This window comes from Triticum aestivum, chromosome 1A (assembly GCF_018294505.1).
Source record: "Triticum aestivum cultivar Chinese Spring chromosome 1A, IWGSC CS RefSeq v2.1, whole genome shotgun sequence".
Lineage (NCBI taxonomy): Eukaryota > Viridiplantae > Streptophyta > Magnoliopsida > Poales > Poaceae > Triticum > Triticum aestivum.
In genome coordinates, this window is record NC_057794.1 from 560,575,372 (window position 1) to 560,596,151 (window position 20,780).

Here is a 20,780-nt window from a genome sequence, read left to right on the forward strand (position 1 = left end):
TCTCTCTCTCCACAACAGAAATTTGGAACTTTGCATAGTGCCAAGTTGTTTGCCAAGTTTTTTTGCTGGGTACTATTGTCATGGTTGCCAAAGCAAAATAGAGGGCTCTCCTAGGTATTAAGCTAGAGGGAAGCAAGAAAAGAATTGATGAAGGGATGCAAACCATCCCTAGTCTTGTGTACCATCATGGACATGTCATTTGCAAATCTGGCCTTCCAAAACTGAAAAGATGGCACAATCCCCCTGAAGTGTTTGTTATTCCTTTGCTTCCATATCCCCCACGCAGCATAGTGAAGACTTCCATGAACATTGGCCTTCTACAGGAGTTCCTTGCAGCATGTAGAAGAGCCAACCTGCAATCTAGATGGACTTTTGACGTAACCCAACCGAGGTGGCATATTTGATCAGAAGTTGTTCCATGTGAGTGGCTTGAGTAATGTCAGCTGGCATGAAGAGTATAGTATCGTCCGCGTACTTTATAGTGAAGCAGCTTATTGCCGTGAGTGAAATCAGTATTTATTCAGAGAAATTAGGAAGCAAATTGAAAATGCAGTCCATGCATCATGAACGTGCGGCGGTCCAAAAACGAATATTCCGGCCGTCACCAACTTCTCATCCGCTATCGATGGATCCTTGGCTTGCCTCTCGCCGAAACGTACGTAGCTCGCCAAGCACACACGCCATACCAGACGTGCACCGCAGGCAAAAAAGAAGAATGAAAACTGATCGCGCGACAGCCTTTTCTTCTTCCTCCTCTCGCCGGTCGGTTCCCTCTGCGCGGCGTGCGTGCGTGCGCCGCCTCTGCCTCCCGGACGAGCTTCCCCTGCCAGCCCAGCACAGCCATGGCCACTCACGCGGCGACGGCGCTGCAGCACCACCTTGACCTCCTCGTCGCCGCGATCCTTTTCGGCGGCCTCCTCTCGGGCGTGCTCCTCGCCGCCGCCGCCATCGCCCTGCTGCTGCTCCTCGCCGTTGCGCTGCTCGCGGTGGCCGCGCTCGCCGCGTCCGACGTGTGCAGGCTCTCGGCTCCCGCCGCGCGCGCCCTCGACGCGGCCGCGGCGGACCTGAGGCTGGCTCGCGCAGTCGCCTTGTACGTCGTGCTCAGCGCCGTGGTGCGCGCTTCCGTGGCACTTCGGGCGTGGGCCGGCGCGCTCGCGTCGCGCGCGGGCTACGCGAAGAATCGGATGCTGCGGACAGCTGAGCGTTTCACCGTGGTGGTAGCATAGCGATTAGCATGAGACGTATATCAGCTGCCAAAAAAAATATCGAATGTATGTTTTCTTTGTTACACAGCAAGGAGTATAACCAATTATGTCAAGAGGTAATGGGAAAAAAATCATGACCAGAGATTTATTTTTATATGTATTTATGATCTGTTGTGTTCTGTGAACGAAAACTTATATTACATGTAAATCATCAATGAATGTAAAGCTGTGGAGCTATTCAGTCTAGTGTACAACACCTAAAAAGTTTTTTTCACCGGAACCGGGAGCTACCGGCGGAGCATCCACCGTTAAACGTTGCTTTGAGATTGATCTGGCTGAAGACCCCACTATGCTTTTATTTCCGTCTTCTTCTTCTTTTTCGCAGATGTTTATTTCTGTCTTTTAGCAATACAAATCTTATACAAACAAATATATTCCGCTGGACGGGGCCACAGCAGCACATTTTGTCAGGTGTCAGCCTGTCAGGGTGAGAGCAAACAGGTGCATCACGGCTGCATGCAAACACTAAATACATGCACTTTGTTTTCCATGTGACATTTTAAAAGGTTGATAACTTTTGAACTAAATATCCAGTTTTGAAACTTTTTATATTTTTGAATTCAGGGCGACAAGACCTTTAAAACATGATCAATCTTGGATACACTTTGGCTAGTTTGAATTTAATCGTCTCACTCATTTCAGAAAACGCATTTCAGACAGTTTGACGTTTCACTAGTTTCGGAAAACCTTTCAGTCTAAAAAGTTTCACATTTCACTAGATTCGGAAAACACACTACACCTCATTTACAAAAGATAGATTTCACTCATTTTAGAAATCACATTTCACTATATTTAACGTATTTTACACCGAAATATGTGCCGTGTGTATGGAAAACAAATTTCACTCATTTCAAATATTGGTTTCACTCAATTCGAAAAATATTTCATTTACTTCAGGAAATTGATTTCACTCATTTCAGAAAAACTATCAGTAAAAAAATAATTTCACTTGTTTCAAAAAAAAAACACTCGTTTCAGAAAACACATTAGACTCATTTATAAAACTAATTTCAATGACTTTACGAAAAATATTGAAATGTATTTCATCATCAAAAATATCAATTTCAGACACAAAAAAAGCAGTTTCCTACAAAATATTCGTTATATTTCACTCTTTTAGAATAACTTGTTTCACTCATTCTAGGAAACACATTACACTCGCTCAACTGAAATTGTATATTTCACTTGTTCAAAAAACTGATTTCAATCATTGCAAAAATATATTGATTTCACTAGTTTCAGAAAACACATTACGCTCATTTTCATTTAAACACTCGTTTCAAAAACTGATTTTAAAACTAATTTCAGTTGTTTCAAATACATTACACTTTTGAAATACAAAGTTTCACCCTTTTGTGAAATATATTTCTGAAAGGATTAAAATATGCTTTTTAAGAAAACAGATCAGTTCTACATAAGTTAAAAAATAATTAGTTTCACTCTTTTGGGATATATGAAATTGAAATAATTAAAATCAGCTTCATAAAAAAGTGAGAGGAATTAGTATTTTGAAAATGAGTGAGATTTTTTTCAAAAAGAATTGAAACTAGTTTTTGAAATAAATTGAAATGTTTTTTAATTCAAATCAACTTTACAAAAAAAACGAATAAGTTTAAAGTGAGAGATCAGGTTGATCGGTTGGAGAAAATGAACTGACATAGTGAGAGGTGCGTCAGGTGTACGTGAAAAGAGTGACATGCACGTGGGTAGGACCCCAGTTGATCAAATACAATGGAGTTGAATGAACAAAGGAGAGAAATACATGGACACAACTTTTGAGTTGACAGCATCCTATTGGTGAGAGAAGCACCGGTAGCTCCCGGCACTGGTAAAAAACATTTTGCGTGTACAACACACCATCCTACCGAGATCGACAACAAAGATCTACTCTTCACGATGTACACAAAATCAATAAAATGTATCTCCCTCGTATGAATATCAACTTCCCACACTCGCCGCGGTTTTTTTCAACTCTGACGGAACATGTTCGGCCTTCAAAACTGTTATAGCCGCTGCTCGTGACATCCGACGAGCTAGATGTAACAACCAAGCAAAGGTGAGGAGTTCACCTCCTTTGTGGGCCATGAGCAACCAAGCAAAGGTGAGGAGTTCACCTCCTCTGCTCAGCTGCGCAGCATGCATGTCCGCCCGAGACTTGCCAGCAGCGAAGAGAAGTAGCCTGGTCCACAGGTCTCTAATCTCGCGTAATGTTTCTTGGCGCTGCTCAGGCTGATGTAACCCCAAACCATCTTGCAGCAGAGAGCTGGCGCTACTAAGAATTCTATCAGCTGTGTAACTGGGACTGACAGCACTAGTAATTTTGTCGAGGAAGAATATCATGGTAGGTTCCGTGGTGCCACTGACCGGCAACATTTCTGGATGTGTGACTAGAAGGTAGAGCATGTAGTTTGACAACTTTCGGCAAACACCGACTAACAGAAAATCCTGGGGGTGATAATATTTTCTTAGGTGTGTCTCTGTGAATATATGGAAGCAGACAATGCCATAACCGAAGCTCGCACCAAAGTCCGGAACTAATTTCTCTATTAATGAACCAAGATTTGGCCAGTCTTCGGGGTTCAAGGCTCTTGATCCATCTGAACAATCCACCATAACTACAATAGAATCCATTATCTCCTTATCAACCTCGATGTGCTTGCTATCGAGTAACTTGCTCAACCACAGGAATGACTTCCCATCACCAACACCGGCTATGCTCACCATCATCCTTGCCACTTTCTTCACCAACTTGGACTTCATTGGTACATCACAATCCACATAGCTCAGGAAGTTGTACTGCCCCATGCAATTTGACCATAGTGGCCTTCCCTCAGGGCGTCCAATCTTGCTATATAGGAGAAAAGAGGAGATGCGACTGAGTCTGTGGTAGCCCCGAGCCTCCAACCAAGCCCAAGTCCTTGGCGACATCAATAAGATAAATATTGCACAAGCTTCAAGGCAAAGGCCTCCTGTAAATAACATATATGTGATTGCAACATCTGCTGTACTATATCTATGTTTCTTGTTCACAGTGAAGAGCACAAAAGCAACCACCATTGATACTTGAGATACACACCGGAGCATTATGCCACTCCTTGACCGAAGCACCATAGCCTTAGTGTAGATGTCATCATACATCAAGTTAAGTTCAATCTCTAGTAACTTGGGCAAATGTTTCTGATCAATCTTGGATCTCAGTGCCTCTCGGTGTCTTTCTTCCATCTGGGACAAGGTGCGGCCCTCGAAGAGCACTCGGATGCCTGGTGTTGATTTCAATGCTGAAGAAATTATTCCGAAATATCCTTCATGCAAATTCAAGTCAATTTCACTGGAGCTGTTGATGCCTTTTAGGTTCCCATACATAAGAGCCAGTGTCCTCTCGCCATACTTGATAATTCCAGAAGTAAAAACAAAGATGCCTGGAACTAGAATTACCACATTGCTGTGACCTACAGACTCCCAAAAGACATATAAAGCAAGGCCAACTTGAACTACCAAATTCAACAAATGCCTTAACCACAAGTTGTTGTCCTCGATGGCAAATGCAGTTATAGTGTCCTGCCCACCAAGATGCATCAGTAGGAAAGGGGCCCAAAGAAAAGCAAGTGGATGGGCTGCCCAGAATATTTCCTTTCCAATGTGGGCATCTTTGTGCCGAGAGAGGAGGCCAAGGGCATAAACTGCTACTAAATCTGCTCCCAAGTATGCTATCCACATGCAAAACCTAAGCGGTGTATTTCTGCTACGCAGCCGAAGGCCACCAGTAAAGAAGAGTAACATCTGTAGTATGAAGCTGAGGAGCACTAGCAAGCGGATCTCCCATTCATTAAGCTGTTGTAGTAGGTTCTCCATTGATAATTGGATTTCCAATATTTAGCGTCCTGTTGGTGGAAATAGTGTAATAACATCAATATGGATATTCTTTCAAAATAGTGAAATTCAAGTTTGCTTAACTATACAGTGTTCATCATAGAAGGTCCTACATGTTTTCAACAAGCTATCAATTGTGCCCATGCAACCGCTTGCACATTAAACAAGCAATTAATCCCGTGAAAAAAGCTGATACATTTAAAATTTGTTGCACTTGATATTAAGCATACGACCTCGACATTCCACAATGTAAATCCAATTCTACATGCATGCGCGCGCACGCGCACGCACAAAGATCAGATGAATGTTCAAGTATCGTGCTTCTCCAAAGATCAGAATTAGTGAAATAAACAATAACTGTGATATTTAATTATGCTAGACTTCATAATAATTTAAAACAAAGGTTCACAACCTATAGTTAGTTGCAAAATCACTTCAAAACGAACAATTTATATTGGACATACACTTTTTAATTCATGAACACAAATGGAACATTTTCCAAAATATATTATGAGGTAGGCCTGCAATATGTAGCACTTTTGATGGTTAAATTAGAGTCGAACTGAAAAATATAGCACTTTTATTATAACTTAAAAAATACTACCATGAACATTTTATTTTATTCATGCTTGGTTCTTAGATACTCAACAAATAATTTTAGAAAGTCTCATAACCTTTTGTAAATCAATCGTTCTATTTAAATCTATTCTGGTGTCAAATAGTAGAAACGAAAGCTCTGTTGAATTTCAGTTCAAAAAATTTAACGAAATTTAATTCAAAATCATGAGGGTTCGTATTGTTGATATGAATACACTGGTAGAAAAAGGGTCTTTACTCCCGGTTCCAGAACCGGGACTAAAGGCCCTCCATGTGGCCGGTCCACCTTTAGTCCCGGTTTACTAAAGGAAATTTTCTGATTCTTTTTTGAAAAAAAAATTTGAAATTTTTTTTGTTTTCAAATTTCTGAATTATTTTAACCTCTAATCTCTAATCACCCCTCATCACTGCTTAATTTAATCTCTAATCACTTCCCAAACGGTCACCCATCCTCTCACTACTCTAGCCTGAGCACGCTTAACTTTCGGGTTCTATTCTCCCTCGTTTCCAAGTCTGCACTTGTTGTTTTCCTGACAATAGTAAGATGTCAATCCTGTTAACCCTCAGGAATTTAGCTTGAGCATGAAGTCACATATTTCACTGTTTGAGTTTAAAACTATTGTTCTAAAAAACAATAATTTTTTAGTAACATTAATATTTCTTGAATAAGTAGTTTGACCATTGTTTGACCACAGTTTGACCATAGTTTGACCAGATTTGACCAAAATTCAAAAAAGGTGAAATAATTATTTAATAACACTAATATTCTTGAATAATTATTTAGTAACACTAATACTTCTTGAATAAGTAGTTTGACCATAGTTTGACCAGATTTACTGAAAATTTAAAAAAACTGAAATTTGAGCATAACTTTTTTTCCTTTTGGAATTTGAGGATTCTACAAATTTGCAAACAGGCCGTAGGCAATCTCCATCGGATGTAACTTTTCGAGTAGATGATTTTTCATATAAAAAACTTTTTAATCCGAGTTCGTATGCAAAAGTTATGCCCATTTTACAAATTCCAGAGAGATTTTGTAAATAAAGTCAAAATTCATATTTGTAAATTTTCCCAACAACTAGACCACATATCACATGGGAAACTTATTTTATTTTATTTTTATTGACATTTTCATCATTTTCTTTTGTTTTTTCTAAAACTGAAAAGGCGGTCCACGGGGGGAGGGGGGAGTTTGAAAATGGGACCTTTAGTACTGGTTCGTGCCATGAACCGGTACTAATGCATCAAAGCTCATTAGTCCCGGTTGGTGGCACCAACCGGGACTAAAGGTCTAACCTTTAGTACCGGTTGGTGCCACCAACCGGGACCAATGGGCATCGCACCCTTTAGTCCCGGTTCGTGGCACGAATCAGGACTAAAGGGCTCAGGTGAACCGGGACTAATGCCTTAGCCGCACGAACCGGGATAAATGCACCCATTGGTCCCGGCTCTGGACTGAACCGGGACTAATGGGCTTACCCGGCCTGGACCAAAGCCCCCTTCTCTACTAGTGATAGTAAACTCCTATTGGATGGTATATGATTTGTTTCTCTATGTTACTGTAGCAAAAATACATTTACTTGTTGTGTGGTCCATGCTAGGCATAATGTTCAAAAATGTTGAATTAGCATGTGATATGAAAGCATACGATTGGATATTGTAGCATGGACCCTGACTATTCATCTAGGGAATGAAGAATTAAGAACACTTGGGAACTACACTTAGAACTCCATCAAACCAAAGAACCGAGCTATTGGCGCTACAAGAATATTTTGCAGTAAATTCCTATGTCGTTCTATAATCTTTTCCAAATCGACTCCTCAGCATACAAAAAGACTTTTGAGTATATTAAGTGATAATAGATATCTAATATCAAAAGTCAAATGCATAACTAATTTCTTTCTATTTTTCTTTGCATACCGTCGCACATACTTTTAGACAAATTGTATTTCATCTCTTGAAGTCGTCATTTCTTTAGCAAGTTCTCTCGGATATTAATTGCTTCCAGATGGCTGTCAAGAGTTCCTTCCCTGTAAGCATATTGGTAAGGTTCATATATTATATATTATTTCCCGCAAAAAGAAGGTTCATATATTATAGAAGGAAGTTATGGAAAAAAGTTGGAAACTTACCTTAGAACCAATTAGATGGATGCTTTGGTCAGTTAATCAAATATGTGGCGAAGTGTTGTCTAGTTTGTGGCGAGTTAGCTGCATTGCTTCTTCACATGCTTACAATAGCCCTACCTCTGTTCCTTTCTTATATAGCAGATGGAGGTGTAAAGTGCACCAGATCTCCCAGCTGGTCCCTTGATACATTTCTTGCAAGAAGAGCGAAATAAAAGAGACTCCTTTTTTGTAGGGCCTGAAGCACCAGTGAATCCTGTCCTTCTACACATTTCTTGAATGAAGAGCAAGGGTAAAGACATGCTGGTAGCTTTTCTGCATGTTCAATCAACGTAACACTAACACCTGGAGGCAGGTTGGGCATGATATACATTTCCTATAAAAAAAAACACAACGATAACCATATGACAAGGTTCATATCAAAATCTTATCCACGATTTGAGAAACACGTGTGAATGAATTTTATATCAAACTGAGAAACATGGTGATGAAATTAACATGACCTTTCGTTTCTCTTTTTTATTTTTTCTATTTATCTTTTCCGTTTCATGAAGTAGACTGCAACTATTCTTGAGTCTTGGATCAATGACATTTGCATGTATTTGCTTTTTTTTCAATTTCTGCCGTTTTCTCCTTCTCCAAAGGAGGAATGTGATGCGACTATGTTCTGTGAGTGAAATACACTAGTACTTTATTACTGAACATGTATGCCAGACAGATAAGATAACTGGGTACAAGGATTTGCTATACAGTAGTACAGAGCGTAACATGAAGGGGCCAAGCGATACACACGTACTACGATACCGGTGATCCCATCCATGAAATGAGCAAATAGCAGAGAGCAATATGTGCCATCCGTACGTACGTCATAACAAATTAATTGAGCTATTTTATTTATCCAGAGAGATTAGGAAGCAAATTGAAAATGCAGTTCATACATCATGAAACGTGCGGCACTGGCACCACTTCTCATCCGCTATCGATCCTTGGTTTGCCTCTCGCCGAAACGTACGTAGCTCGTCAAGCATCCATACCATACCAGACGTGCACCGCAGGCGAAAAGAAAAATCAAAACTGATCGCGTGACAACCTTTTCTTCTTCCTCCTCTCGCCGGCCGGTTTCCTTTGCGCGGCGTGCGTGCGTGCGCCGCCTCTGCCTCCCGGCGGAGCTTCACCTGCCAGCCCAGCACAGCCATGGCAACGCACGCGGCGACGGCGCTGCAGCACCACCTTGACCTCCTCCTCGCCTTGCTCCCCTTCGGTTGCCTCCTCTCCTGCGCGCTCCTCGCCGCCGCCGCCCTCGCCCTGCTGCTGCTCCTCGCCGTCGCGATGCTCGCGGTGGTCGCGCTCGCCGCACCGACGTGTGCGGGCTCTCGGCTCCTGCCGCGCGCGCGCTCGACGCGGCCGCGGCGGAGCTGAGGCTGGCTCGCGCAGTCGCCTTGTACGTCGTGCTCGGCGCCGTGGTGCGCGCGTCCGTGGCTCTCGGTAGCTGGGCCGGTGTGCTCGCGTCGCGCGTGGGCCACGCGAAGTATCGGATGCTGCGGGCTGCTGAGCGTTTCACCGTGGTGGTAGCATAGCGATTAGCATGAGGCAAATCAGATGGCAAAAGAAAAAAAACTGGCAAAAAAATATCAAATGTAAAATACTCCCTCCGTCCGAAATTACTTGTCATCAAAATAGATGAAAATGGATGTATCTACAATTAAAATACATCTAGATACATCAATTTCAATAACAAGTATTTCCAAATGGAGGAAGTAATGTTTTCTTTCTACACAGTATAAGGAGTATAACCAATTGTATTAAGAGGTAATGGGAAAAAAATCGTGACCGGAGTTTTTTTTTATAATGTAGAGTATTTATTATGATCTGTTGAAGTAAATAGTAGGGTCATGGGCGATATTAGGGCATGTTGATGTTCCGAATGTGAATTGAATCAGGCGATCCCATGCGTTGATATTAGTCCCTCCGTAAACTAATACTATATATAAAAGCATTTAGATCACTAAAATAGTGATCTAAATGCTTTTATGTCAGTTTACAGAGGGAGTATTTAGTAGCTGAGACAATGACACACACGTGTAGACTCCAAATATGGTAATACACTTGTGTTCTGTGAAGGAAAACTTTGCATGAAAATCATCAATGAATGTAGAGCTGTGGAGCTATTCAGTCTAGTGTACAACACACTATCCTACAACAAAGATCCACTCTTCACGATGTACACAAAATCAATAAAATATATCTTCCTTGTATGACTATCAACTTCCCACACTCGCCGCGGTTTTCTCAACTCTGACGGAACATGTTCGGCCTTCAAAACTGTTATCTTGTTGGGTCAATTGCACCACTATACACGAGCACCCAATGTCTGGGGCTGGTAAAAGGAAGGGGAAAAAATGATGTTTTAGGTAACCAGGGTTAATTAGGTCTGTAGGAAAGGAGGGAAGGAGAGTTTAAACTGACTGATATGATTCAAACCTGGCTAACAAGAAGATCCACTTGTTCTCTGTACATGTCCTTTAGGTCAACAATATCATTTCGTAACTCTTCCAACTGCAAAACAGCGAGGTATTTTATTTATTTATTTAATCAGTGCGCATGAAATAGAAGGTGATGGTTTACAAAACAATACACTAGTAACTTATTAAAAATAGGGCAGCTTATGCTTCAAGAGTCAAACACTACTTCATTGTCAACCTCAATCATGGGTCAATTTCTAAGAAGAAAAGTAGTACTGATAATATGTCTACGTGTACTTACTAAGTCAAACACTGCTTTTATTGCCAGCCTTAATCATGGGTCAATTTCTAAGTGATCATAGGTACATTTCTAAGTAATCATAGGTCAATTTCTACGAGGACTCATTTTTCCCATGTGACCAGAGACTAAATATAATGACAGATTTTGGAAACAGGCAATGATTTCCATATCTTGTGACTGATGAACAATATGTGAAATGCCCAACCTTCTCCATCAGTTAGGACTTTTGGGTGAACTGATTGGTGCGTGAAACTTTAAAGTGATGAGGACATAAAGAGAGAAAGTAAAGATAAGTGGCAAGTCATGATATGCTGCATGAGAGCCATACATACCTCTTCATCACGTTCCCCCATAAGTTCTAGAGCGTGAAAGTGTCTTTGTTTCAGTGCTTCCAGTTCAGCCTTTAGGCCAGGCAGAGCAGCAGCTTCATTCCGCAACTTTTCACACTGCATAAAAAGGTCAGTTCAATTAGCATCCACATGGATAATGAAATAATAACGTAGTTGGTTCACAAGGATTTACTTGTTCCGTCAGTTTTACCAACTCCTCTGCCAGGGAATTCCGAATAGATTCCAGTGAGGCCTGTAACATAGTAGTATCGTTAGTGCAGTGAGAATAGCACTAGTGACTGCCATGCAAGCAAACGCCTGTACGCCAAACTATTGGCCAAAACAAATTAAAACAAACACACGCAGACAAGAGTTCATGCTCTCACATCTGTACCGCGAGTTGTAAAACATACAAGACCATGGTTAATGGTTATAAAAGAAACATGGAATTATAGATCATGATGTTTAAGGTGACCTGGTGTCATGATAGAAACATGTACGCGCAAAACATCTTTTTATCAAAACTAAGTTATGAAACTATTCCAAGCTATTGCTGCAGCTTCCTCAGGCTTGGTAGCTCCACCATTTTTCACTTGGCAGTGTGAAATAATGTGTCGCACAAGACAAGTGCTAAAATCAATTAAATATATGTAAAGATCCATAATGCTTGGAATAAATCAGCTAAAACAGCTTTCGGCTCAAACTGGTATACTTTCAGAGACCCAGCTTGAATAATCAGCTACTGTCAGTTTCTAGAACGCCTATATTGAAGTGGAACAACTTCATGCGGTGTTAATTAAACAATTTAAGGAGAAATATTAAAAGGATGCATATACACACCAAGCGTGACATGTAAGAAGCCAATTCTCCATCCTTTTGACGGAGTGCTGATTCAAAAGCACTTGGAGTCATGCTCCTCAGATAGTATGACATATTACTGTCTGCAGACATTCTCCTCTCCAGCGAAGCACTATCTGACAAGTCCAATGATGCTTGAAGGAAGTGGCTTTCTTCCATGCTACTACCGCTAGAGAGCTTTCTTTGGGGAGCATTTTCTTCAAAAGAAGCAAAGAGGAGACCAAAAAAGTTACAGTTATGGCAATAAACAGATATTGAAATATACAAATAGGATTAAACTCACAGATATTAACTGAAAGCAAATAAAGTACATACTTGTTTGATCTGGAAATGGAATTTTAGGTAAGTCGCGGGAAGATGTTTTCTCAAGTTCTGCCCTGGCAGCTTTTTCCCTTTCAAGGTCCTGGAAGTGCAAGAAACAGTTAAGACACATATCTTGCGAAGTAGGTAGTGCATGAACCAGCACATTAGTAATAGCAGTGACTGGTGGCACATGACTAATTTTGTTCATGTACGAGCAACAAGTAAAAGATGACTGTTGACCCTACAAAATCCTGTTATAAGATAACTTCAAAGTTAAATTGTGTATCACATGAGTATATTAGATTAAGTTTAAAGAAAGTGTCTCTGGGGCATATTAACGATTTTGGCAGGAGAAATGCTGCTTCCATACACCATCCTCAAAGCAATCAGATAAATTAACATGTGTACCCAGTTATTTTCAGGACATAATTCAAAATAAGTTGACTACCGTCTCAAGCAGCCCCCTGTGTTCTGCTGCATCTTGCAGCTCCTTTTTGTGTCTAGCTCTAAGCTCCTTTATTTCTTCTTCAAGCTGTTTCGCGCGTCCTTCTTGTAATGCTGCCTCCTCCTTAATTCCTAGATACTCCTGTCTACTTTCAGATGCTCTTTGTCTCTCCTTTTCAAGAGATCGGCTCAGCTGTGTCTGTTCTGTCCTAAGAATTGTAATCTGCATAAGAACCAACATTCATGTCAAGAACTAATTTTCTCACTAGAAGTCTCAAGCTGATCCCCCAAGACCATGGTTAGACTTATAGGAATGTCACATGCTTTTGGTCTCAGAAGAAATTGATGCACAAACCTGGGTCTCCAGAACAGTTATGCGGGATAAATTTTGTGACAGTCTCTCACTTATAGACCGCTCCTTTTCTTCTGAGGCAGCAGCTTTTGCTTCCGCTTCCTGAATATTTGAGTAGAACAGATAAAACTATGTCACTGAAATATTTCTGCTGTTTCTGGCTTTCTCCCTAATTGCATTAAAACGAGATAGCACCCATCTTCATATGTACTATTAATTGCTGATAAGCATAAACAACTATGCAAAAATAGCTACTAATGGAATAGTTTACGGATATTCCTATGTTGTAGTTCTAGTTATCTTCGTTATTTTTGTGTGGTCCACTGCTAACCAAAAAAATTAGAACAGAGTAGACCTGAAGGCGAGAGTTCAAGGTTCTCTCCACACCAGCCCACGCTTCTTCCCTTCGAGCAGCTGACTCCTGTTAAAATTAGCACACAATTGATTAGCCTACTAACTACACCCAATAAGCAAAGAAAGGTGAACTAACTACCTAAGAAGCACGGACACGAGGATACGGGATACGGCATTTTCCAAAACAGCCATTCAGGGATACGGCAGGGTATATAAGTATTTAGAAAAATAAATACGAAAGTGTTTAAAAGATAAATATGAATAAAGATTTAATGAGAATTTTTTTTGTTGTTTTTGAGATAGCTCACCATCCATGCTGAATGGTAGATGATAATTTTTTTAGTACTGGATATATGGTATCTCCTTTCTATTCATGAAAGACTGAGAGCAGTCTACTGCTCAGAGCCCATGTAGCTCTCCGTCCACTTAGAGCCAATGTAAGGCCCAATTCCAGAAAACCCTGGACTAGTAGCGCTCCAGCCGTCCCCAACTTCCCATTCTCATCCTCCATTTCTCCAGCCGCCAGTGAAGAAACGACAGCGCTGCCAAATCGGCAGCTTCCATCACCCATCTTCTCCCTGCCCAAATCTTCTTCGCCCGGAGCTTCTTCCTTGTTGGAGGCCGCCTTGCCATCTTCCTCTACCAAGATCTCCTTCCTTGTTAGCAGCCATCGAGGTTACCTGCTCGTCATGGTTGCTATCAGGAGGAGAACTGGGCAGCAGCTTGGTCACTGGAGGCTGGCTGCCGAGTCCCCACCGTGTCCACGCCGTATCTAGGCCGTATCCCGATTTTATTTCTTTTTTTTAATTCGAGAAAGATGGGATAATGCGGGATACGCGTATCCAGCCGTATCCGGGCGTATCCCCGTGTCCCACCGTATCAGGATGGCAAATCGGCAGTCCTGGTCGTATCGGTGCTTCTTAGCTAACTACACCACAAAGGAAAAAAGAATTGGAAGTACCAATACCTGCATGGCCTCAATTTGCCTTAGGAGTGGCCTTGTCGACTCAGGAACTTGTGTGACCAGTTCATTATAACGAAGTTCACTGGCCTGAAGTGTTAAACAATGAAAGAAACTGACAATTAGTCCATGACTAATTTTACTCTGTAGTGCCAGCTAAACCAGAAAAGCTCTGCTCACCTGATAGCGCTTTTGAAGATCATCATGATCCCTTTTTAACCGTTCTTCCCTGAAAGCAGCCTGAAATGCCCCCAAAGAAACACGCAATCAGTGGAATCCAAAGTGGAATAGTACAAAAAATAACGCTTCAGATAAACCTTTTGTAAACAAAGTGATATAGGTTAGAGTTAGATCAGCACAAACAATTGTACCAAGGATATTGAATTAAAATGCACATGTGTAGAACTGTAGATACTTATTTTCATGACTTACCTCCTGTTCTTGTCTGGTGAGAGCATTCCTCAACTCCTCAATTGTGTTAATCAGCATATTTTCTTTTTCACAAGCTTCTCTTAAACGGCTCTCGAGCTCAACTTTGGCTTCTGTGTTGACTCTTGATTCAGCTAATGCCTCAGCCTCTTTGGCTGCATTAAGAGCATTTGTGTAGAACTCCTTCTGAGCTGCAAGCTCAGTTTGATTTCTTTCTATTGTTTCTTGTAGCAGCTTCTCAGTTGCTGCCTTGTCTCTTTTAATACTCTCAACCTTTGTCTCCTCAACCTGTGAAATCACAAATTAAGTGCATGAGTTCACATGTAAGCAAGCTGTACAGACTATGCAACCTACTGTTTAAATGAAACCACGCAGCACCATATGTCCGCACATGATCAAAACAGAAAAGAAAAGACCACCTAAAAATGGGTCCTGGATTGATTTTGTATCATGCAAACAGCAACGGCAAATACTTACTATGTGCCATTAAAGCAGATAAGAAAATAATTTAGTTAGGATGAATTGATTATATATAAAAAGTTGATGATCCTTTACCTGGATCTTTGAGTTCAACCGTTGTTTTTCTTCTTCAAACTCACGAATCTAGCTTCAACCAAAAAAAAAGAGAGCAGACTTGATTAACATGAAGAAGAAAAATATTTCAAAACGGTGTGGTGATAAGTTATATTCCATGCCTGTGCTCTAAGTTTTCGTATTGTAGCTTCTTGAGCACCCTGCTTTCTTGATAGCTCTTCGCCTGTTTCATCATTGGTAAAAGATGTTAGTGCCAACCAATGCCAAAACATACTGATAGGGCCAGACCAATCACATGGAGCCCATAGCGTGTATGTGGACTAAAGTAGTGAAGGAATGAATATCAGCAAAGTTACAATACACACATTAAACACATGTGTATGCCTACTTCCTAGTACCCTACCACTGCAGCGGGGAGCAGAGGACTTTAGCTCCAACTAAAGCAGTAACTCAACCAAGGCTTGTTAAGGGCATACAGCTTACAAATACCACAATAAACTGCAGATGAGAGACCAATATCAAAGTGGTAGATGTGACTCTCATTTACAAGATATGTTTGAAAAGTGTATGATGTCATTATTATCTATGATCTGTAGGAGTGTAGGCAATTGGAGTCACGATTACAATGACCGTCACTGGCAAAGGATACTCAACATGGTGGGCCATACTGTATGGTAACATTAATATATGAAATTGTCACAAGAAAATATTTCAAGTGATAGAACTGCTAACTTCATATTTTTCTCAACTAATAACAGAATAACTTAACTAATGCAAAGTCATCAATAGTTCACACATAAGCATAAAAGAACAGGCACAAAAACGACAATTCTGCATACCTTCAGCCATGACCTGAGTGATAATCTCGTCCTTTTCTTTCAAAAGAGCGGCTGCATCACTTTTCTTATTTTGCTCTCTCCTTAATGTATCTCGTTCTTTGGTTAGTGCATACACCTACACATTGAGGCCAAGATAGTCTTGATGAACAAGAACACTGAGGAAAATTATGTCCCAGAAACAGTAAACAAATACCACAGAAACTTATGAGATTCTGGCTGTGGCATTTAATGATCCTCACTAATACAGCTCACTCAGATCTCTACTTTTACTATTCAACATTGTCTCAACTCTCAGTAAACGAATATTAGAGTAGAAGTTACACACAAAACTAACAAAACTAAACAAACATAAGAGTAAATGTGTCTAATGTGCGGTGTATCCAACTAGTCAAAGGGTTCAGAACTAGAAACATTGCAGGAAAAGAGTTCAAAGCGTAGCTAACTAACTAATTGTTAAAGTACAAAAGACAATCTTCAATTACCCCGACTATTATCAATTTATCATAAAGAAGCAACAAAAAAGAGGCATTGCATGAAAAACATGCAGTTTTAATTACAACATTGCATGTGGGCAGTATTATACACTATTTATGAACTCTCTAATCTTAGCAGATGTTTACACTTCTCAGTGGTTATTAATCTTAACTCTGATTGAGGCGTGCACTATGTAATGATCAATTGACCATGGAAGCATTGAGCAAAAAGAGTAATGTGTCCCACCTTCCTTTCAAGAGTTGCTACGCGTTGGTGATATTCATCCTTAAGCGCATCCATTTCTTCTTCAACCGACTTATTATCCTGTACAATATAAAACAAAAAACAAGAACTGAAATCCATGGAACGCTAAAGTAACTCAGGGAATTGTATAAGCATAGCATTCATCTTGTTCATTTTCACATGACTTGATTAAATTCTGCAGATTCCTAAACCGAAGACAGTCTAAATATCTAGTTCCAGAAGGCAAAAGATCAAAGATCTGCTTAGCAAACATACCTTCAGCTCATTAATTGTTGATTTCAGTTGCTCGTTCTCATTCATCAGTCTAGCAATTTCATCAGCTTTAGACTGCAGAAAGAATTAGGTGTTTTTAGACACTAAATCAGTAGTGAACAGACATGTATCTCGAGAAGAAATGACTACCGTGGGGCATTCAAATTATTCAATGATATAATGACGTGCTGTTGTACATGTAATAATTGTTAAAGGGCATGTGTAGTACACAATGACTCCTGATAAGGCACAGGCTAACATAAAGCTGAATAGTTAAACAACCCTCCTGTTTTGATACATTCACAAGATACAGTGTTAAGAAAAGAAAATCCCATGCTAGTCCTTTTTGACGCTACAAAGCCTATTACATAACTGTAGTTGTCTTCCCTAAAAATGAAATACAAGATGGACCTTCAAAGGTAAAACAGATTCAGATGGAACAACGTTTATACTAGTAACAAATTAGCAAGCACTCAATGGTTAATACCTGAAAATAGACGTGGTAAGGTATTACACTTCAACTAGTGTACTTTGTGATTGGAACTTTAAAAGTTGCTAATTTTTCGCTTCTTTTCTCTAGTCTAGCATATAAATATGAATACATGAAACTAAAAAAGTTTACTTCCAACTTGTAAATCATCTTCTAGGTGTAACTTTCATAATGTACAGATAGAACCCCAGAAAGCATTAAGGGTTTGAGGTATCATCTCATCCTAAATGGATTGCTTCATCATCCATCAAATTTGCTGGGATGACTCAATTCCTCATTCTGTGGAAAGGCAAAGTGGTGATGGACCAAACCATGCTTTTCCTCAACCCAAACACGCAGGCTATAATCAAAAGGTCAACTGAATGTCTAGTTCCAAAAACCAAACATGCTTTGACTGACTTGCTACCGTATATGCTAGAGCATGTGGAAATGATACCTGGGACTGTCTTGCAGCACCTTGCAATGCAGCTTCCATCATCTTCATGTCACGCTTTAGTTTCTCGAGTTCAACGACAGAACCAACAGATTCCAGAGAATTTGTGGTTGTAACAGAGTCCTGAATTTTTTCCTCTTTTCTCGAATCATCTGCATGAGAATCAACTTCTACTGGATCAACAGGCGTGTATGCAGCAGCTGGTACCAACTCATTTTGCAAGTCTGGATCATTGTCCACAATTATTGACTTTGAGCTAAGGTTTTCAAGCTTCGCAGTTGCATTATCCTCATTTTCAACAACAGATACAGCATGTGCTTCCGTTTGATTGCTTTCTTCCCCATTCTCGGCTGTATTAGTTTCACCATCATGTGCTTTGACTTCCCCATGACTGGCTTCGTCAGCGATATCACTGCTCTCCGGTGAGCTGATTATTTCCTTTTGGACATCAAATGCTTGAACAACGTTCACCTTAGCTTCATTTACATCATCTGAACTGGCAAGCATGGAATCTGCTGGTTGTGACAGCGAGGTGTTCCCATCATCGATGTCTTCCTTTCCAGCATCCATAGATTCTTCTGTTCCCATAACACTTGATTGATCCAATTTTTCAGGTGAAGACGTTCTACCAACAGGCATGTCCCTTACGGATTTACCAGGTTGACTCGGTAAAGCTTCACCGTTAGGATCAGAATATTCAGTGTCTTGATGACCCTGAGTTTCCTTCTTAATTGAGTTACTGGTCTCAACAGATCCATCATAAGTTTCTTCTGCTACAGATGGATGTGTTGAGGACTGTGCTGTTTCTGATACTTCAGAAGTGCCCCCCTCAGATGCAGGTGCCTCAGTGGAGCCATCATGCTTTTCTTCTGCTGCAGAAGAACGTGTTGGAGAATGCGGTGTTGCAGACTGCTCAGAACCATCCGCCTTAGATACAGGTGACTCAGCGGAGCTGCTAACGTTTCCTTGTAATTCTGAAGGCTGCTTTGGGGATTGTGTTGTTACTGGTACTTCAGAAGCATCTGCTTCAGATGTAGGTTGCTCGGTGGCGACCCTATGATTTTCTTCTAGTGCTGGTGAATGTTTTGGCGATGGTTGCTTTTCTGATACTTCCGTAGAACTCTCCTCATCATTATGTCCCATGAATGCCATGACAGGATTAAAGAATCCAATTCCATCAGAGTTAGATGTACGGGACCCTGATCCTGCATCACCAAAGCAGCATAAATTCATTGCTTCCAAGTTCCAATACTTCTCAAAAGGAAAGATTAAATAATATATAAAAACTGTTATAACGCAAAAAGTAATAAGAGGTAGGCATGACTTCCTATGATCTTTACAATTTTTTATGATCTGCCCAAACCAATCAATGATCCCTAATTCAGTAACTGATACATAGAGAATTTAGGGACTGGGTTTTGCTTGTCCAGTGTACAGATTATGACTTAACTAAGGATCTGTACATCAGAAGCAAACCATCAGTAGCCTGAATTCAAACTTTCACTTTCATTCAACATCAGTCACTCAGATCAGTCTCTACTCACCACTCTACCAAACTAGCATATGAGCAAAGCCACGAATAGCACTGCCGCCACTGACAATCACATCCCAATCTCGCCCAAAAACAATCCAACCGCAGCTTCAAATTGAGACTCGTGTACACAAGCAGGCACGCAGCAATGCAGCCCGGGTGCAGAGAGGAGGTGCGTGGGTGGAAGGAAGGAGAGTTTCAGCGACAGTGGCGGCGTAAGCGTATGCGTTACCTTCCTCCGCGTCGTCGCGCTTCTCCTCGAGGCCGAGCGCGCTGTCGAAGTTCTTCTCGATGTTCTTGACGCTCTCGCTGATCTTGTTGACGGCCCCGGCGATGTCCTGCAGCCCGCCCAGCGACAGCTTGTCCGACCACCACGCCATCCCGCCCGGGCCCGGGTCCGATCACCGGAAGCTCGCCGCCGCCTAGATCTCGCGCATAGATCTGATCCGCGCGCCCGCTCGCCCGATCAACCCGCGCGCACCCGCACAGGCCAGCCGCGCGGGATCTGATCCGCCCCGCGGCACCGGCGCCCCCCGACCCGAATCGGGTGGCCGAGGAGCCGGAGGCCGTGGAGGCGGGGAGCGGGAGGGAGTGCGGCGCTGGAGCACGGGGGAGCTGCGTGGAGCTCGCTCCCGCCGCGGAGGGGCGGAGATGTAGGGGGGAGAGGAAGTGGGGGGTTCGGCCGGGGCGCACGACGGCGGCGGGTTGCTGTGCTTCTACCAGTGGGTTTGGCGAATTGGCCGTTGGTGGCGGGCGCGGCGTCGGTGGTGGGTCGCCTCACCTCACCGGACGGGACGGGTGCGCGAGCGAGCGATCCCGCGCGCGGGTGGATCTCGGCCTGAACCTGAGCCTGAGCCTGAGCCTGAACCGAGCAAGGCGCCAGTCACATCTGCTGCATCGCGTGTACATACCATACCTGTTGTGCACTGCCCAAGTCCGCGGACCCCCCTGAGGTTTACACGAATTGGTTCCATGGCCTCCATCTGAGTCCTTGAAGTTTGGAAAGCCCGGCAAATCGCCCCTCGGGGACCCTTGGAGGATGGTTTCGAGGGCTGTTTTGACTATTTGCCATGTGATGATGTGGCATTTGTAGATGGACCCGTAAAGTGAATTAAAAAATAATTCTCCCAAACACCTCTGTCGTGATCACTGCTATGCCGGCACTATCCGCCAGCGCCTCCTCACGGTATCCATCGCGCCCTTTCGAGTTGTTGCCTAGTTCGCGCTCACAAAAACGACGCACGCACGTCTACTTTGTGTTCACATCACCTCCACCGCCTTTTTTGGCCTTGTCTGCCGTCGAGGGGAAACC

The 20,780-nt window shown here is 41.9% G+C and overlaps 2 protein-coding genes across 3 annotated transcripts; both read right to left on the reverse strand.

Annotated features, from left to right (window-relative positions):
* Positions 1 to 2,983: 2,983 nt before the first annotated feature.
* LOC123181227 (uncharacterized) lies at positions 2,984 to 7,958 on the reverse strand. 2 transcript variants are annotated; one of them, XM_044593488.1, is made up of 3 exons: positions 7,865 to 7,958; positions 7,665 to 7,762; positions 2,984 to 5,146 (listed from the first exon to the last, which is right to left on the reverse strand). In XM_044593488.1, exon 3 carries the CDS (start codon positions 5,115 to 5,117, stop codon positions 3,204 to 3,206), a length of 1,914 nt encoding a protein of 637 aa, XP_044449423.1. In that variant the 5' UTR covers positions 5,118 to 5,146; positions 7,665 to 7,762; positions 7,865 to 7,958; the 3' UTR covers positions 2,984 to 3,203. The 2 variants fall into 2 exon arrangements, with proteins under 2 accessions (XP_044449423.1, XP_044449425.1); XM_044593490.1 differs by having other exon boundaries at positions 7,653 to 7,762.
* Positions 7,959 to 9,940: 1,982 nt separating this feature from the next.
* On the reverse strand, positions 9,941 to 20,341 carry LOC123067951 (golgin candidate 5). Its single transcript, XM_044490515.1, has 19 exons — positions 19,701 to 20,341; positions 17,941 to 19,142; positions 17,018 to 17,089; positions 16,745 to 16,822; positions 16,025 to 16,139; positions 15,347 to 15,408; positions 15,207 to 15,254; positions 14,655 to 14,939; positions 14,403 to 14,462; positions 14,229 to 14,312; positions 13,263 to 13,328; positions 12,911 to 13,009; positions 12,560 to 12,778; positions 12,124 to 12,211; positions 11,791 to 12,005; positions 11,144 to 11,203; positions 10,954 to 11,067; positions 10,340 to 10,414; positions 9,941 to 10,235 (listed from the first exon to the last, which is right to left on the reverse strand). The coding sequence occupies exons 1-19, from the start codon at positions 19,846 to 19,848 to the stop codon at positions 10,209 to 10,211; spliced, it is 3,117 nt and encodes a 1,038-aa protein (XP_044346450.1). The 5' UTR covers positions 19,849 to 20,341; the 3' UTR covers positions 9,941 to 10,208.
* Positions 20,342 to 20,780: the final 439 nt, after the last annotated feature.

Coding starts and splice junctions, on each gene's coding strand:
- LOC123067951 (XM_044490515.1), bottom strand. CDS start 19,848: ATGGCGTGGTGGTCGGACAAGCTGTCGCTGGGCGGGCTGCAGGACATC. Junction 14,463..14,654: donor TCACCAGACAAGAACAGGAG/GTAAGTCATGAA, acceptor GGGGCATTTCAG/GCTGCTTTCAGGGAAGAACG. Junction 13,010..13,262: donor CCTTGAACTCTCGCCTTCAG/GTCTACTCTGTT, acceptor TCAAATATTCAG/GAAGCGGAAGCAAAAGCTGC.
- LOC123181227 (XM_044593488.1), bottom strand. CDS start 5,117: ATGGAGAACCTACTACAACAGCTTAATGAATGGGAGATCCGCTTGCTA.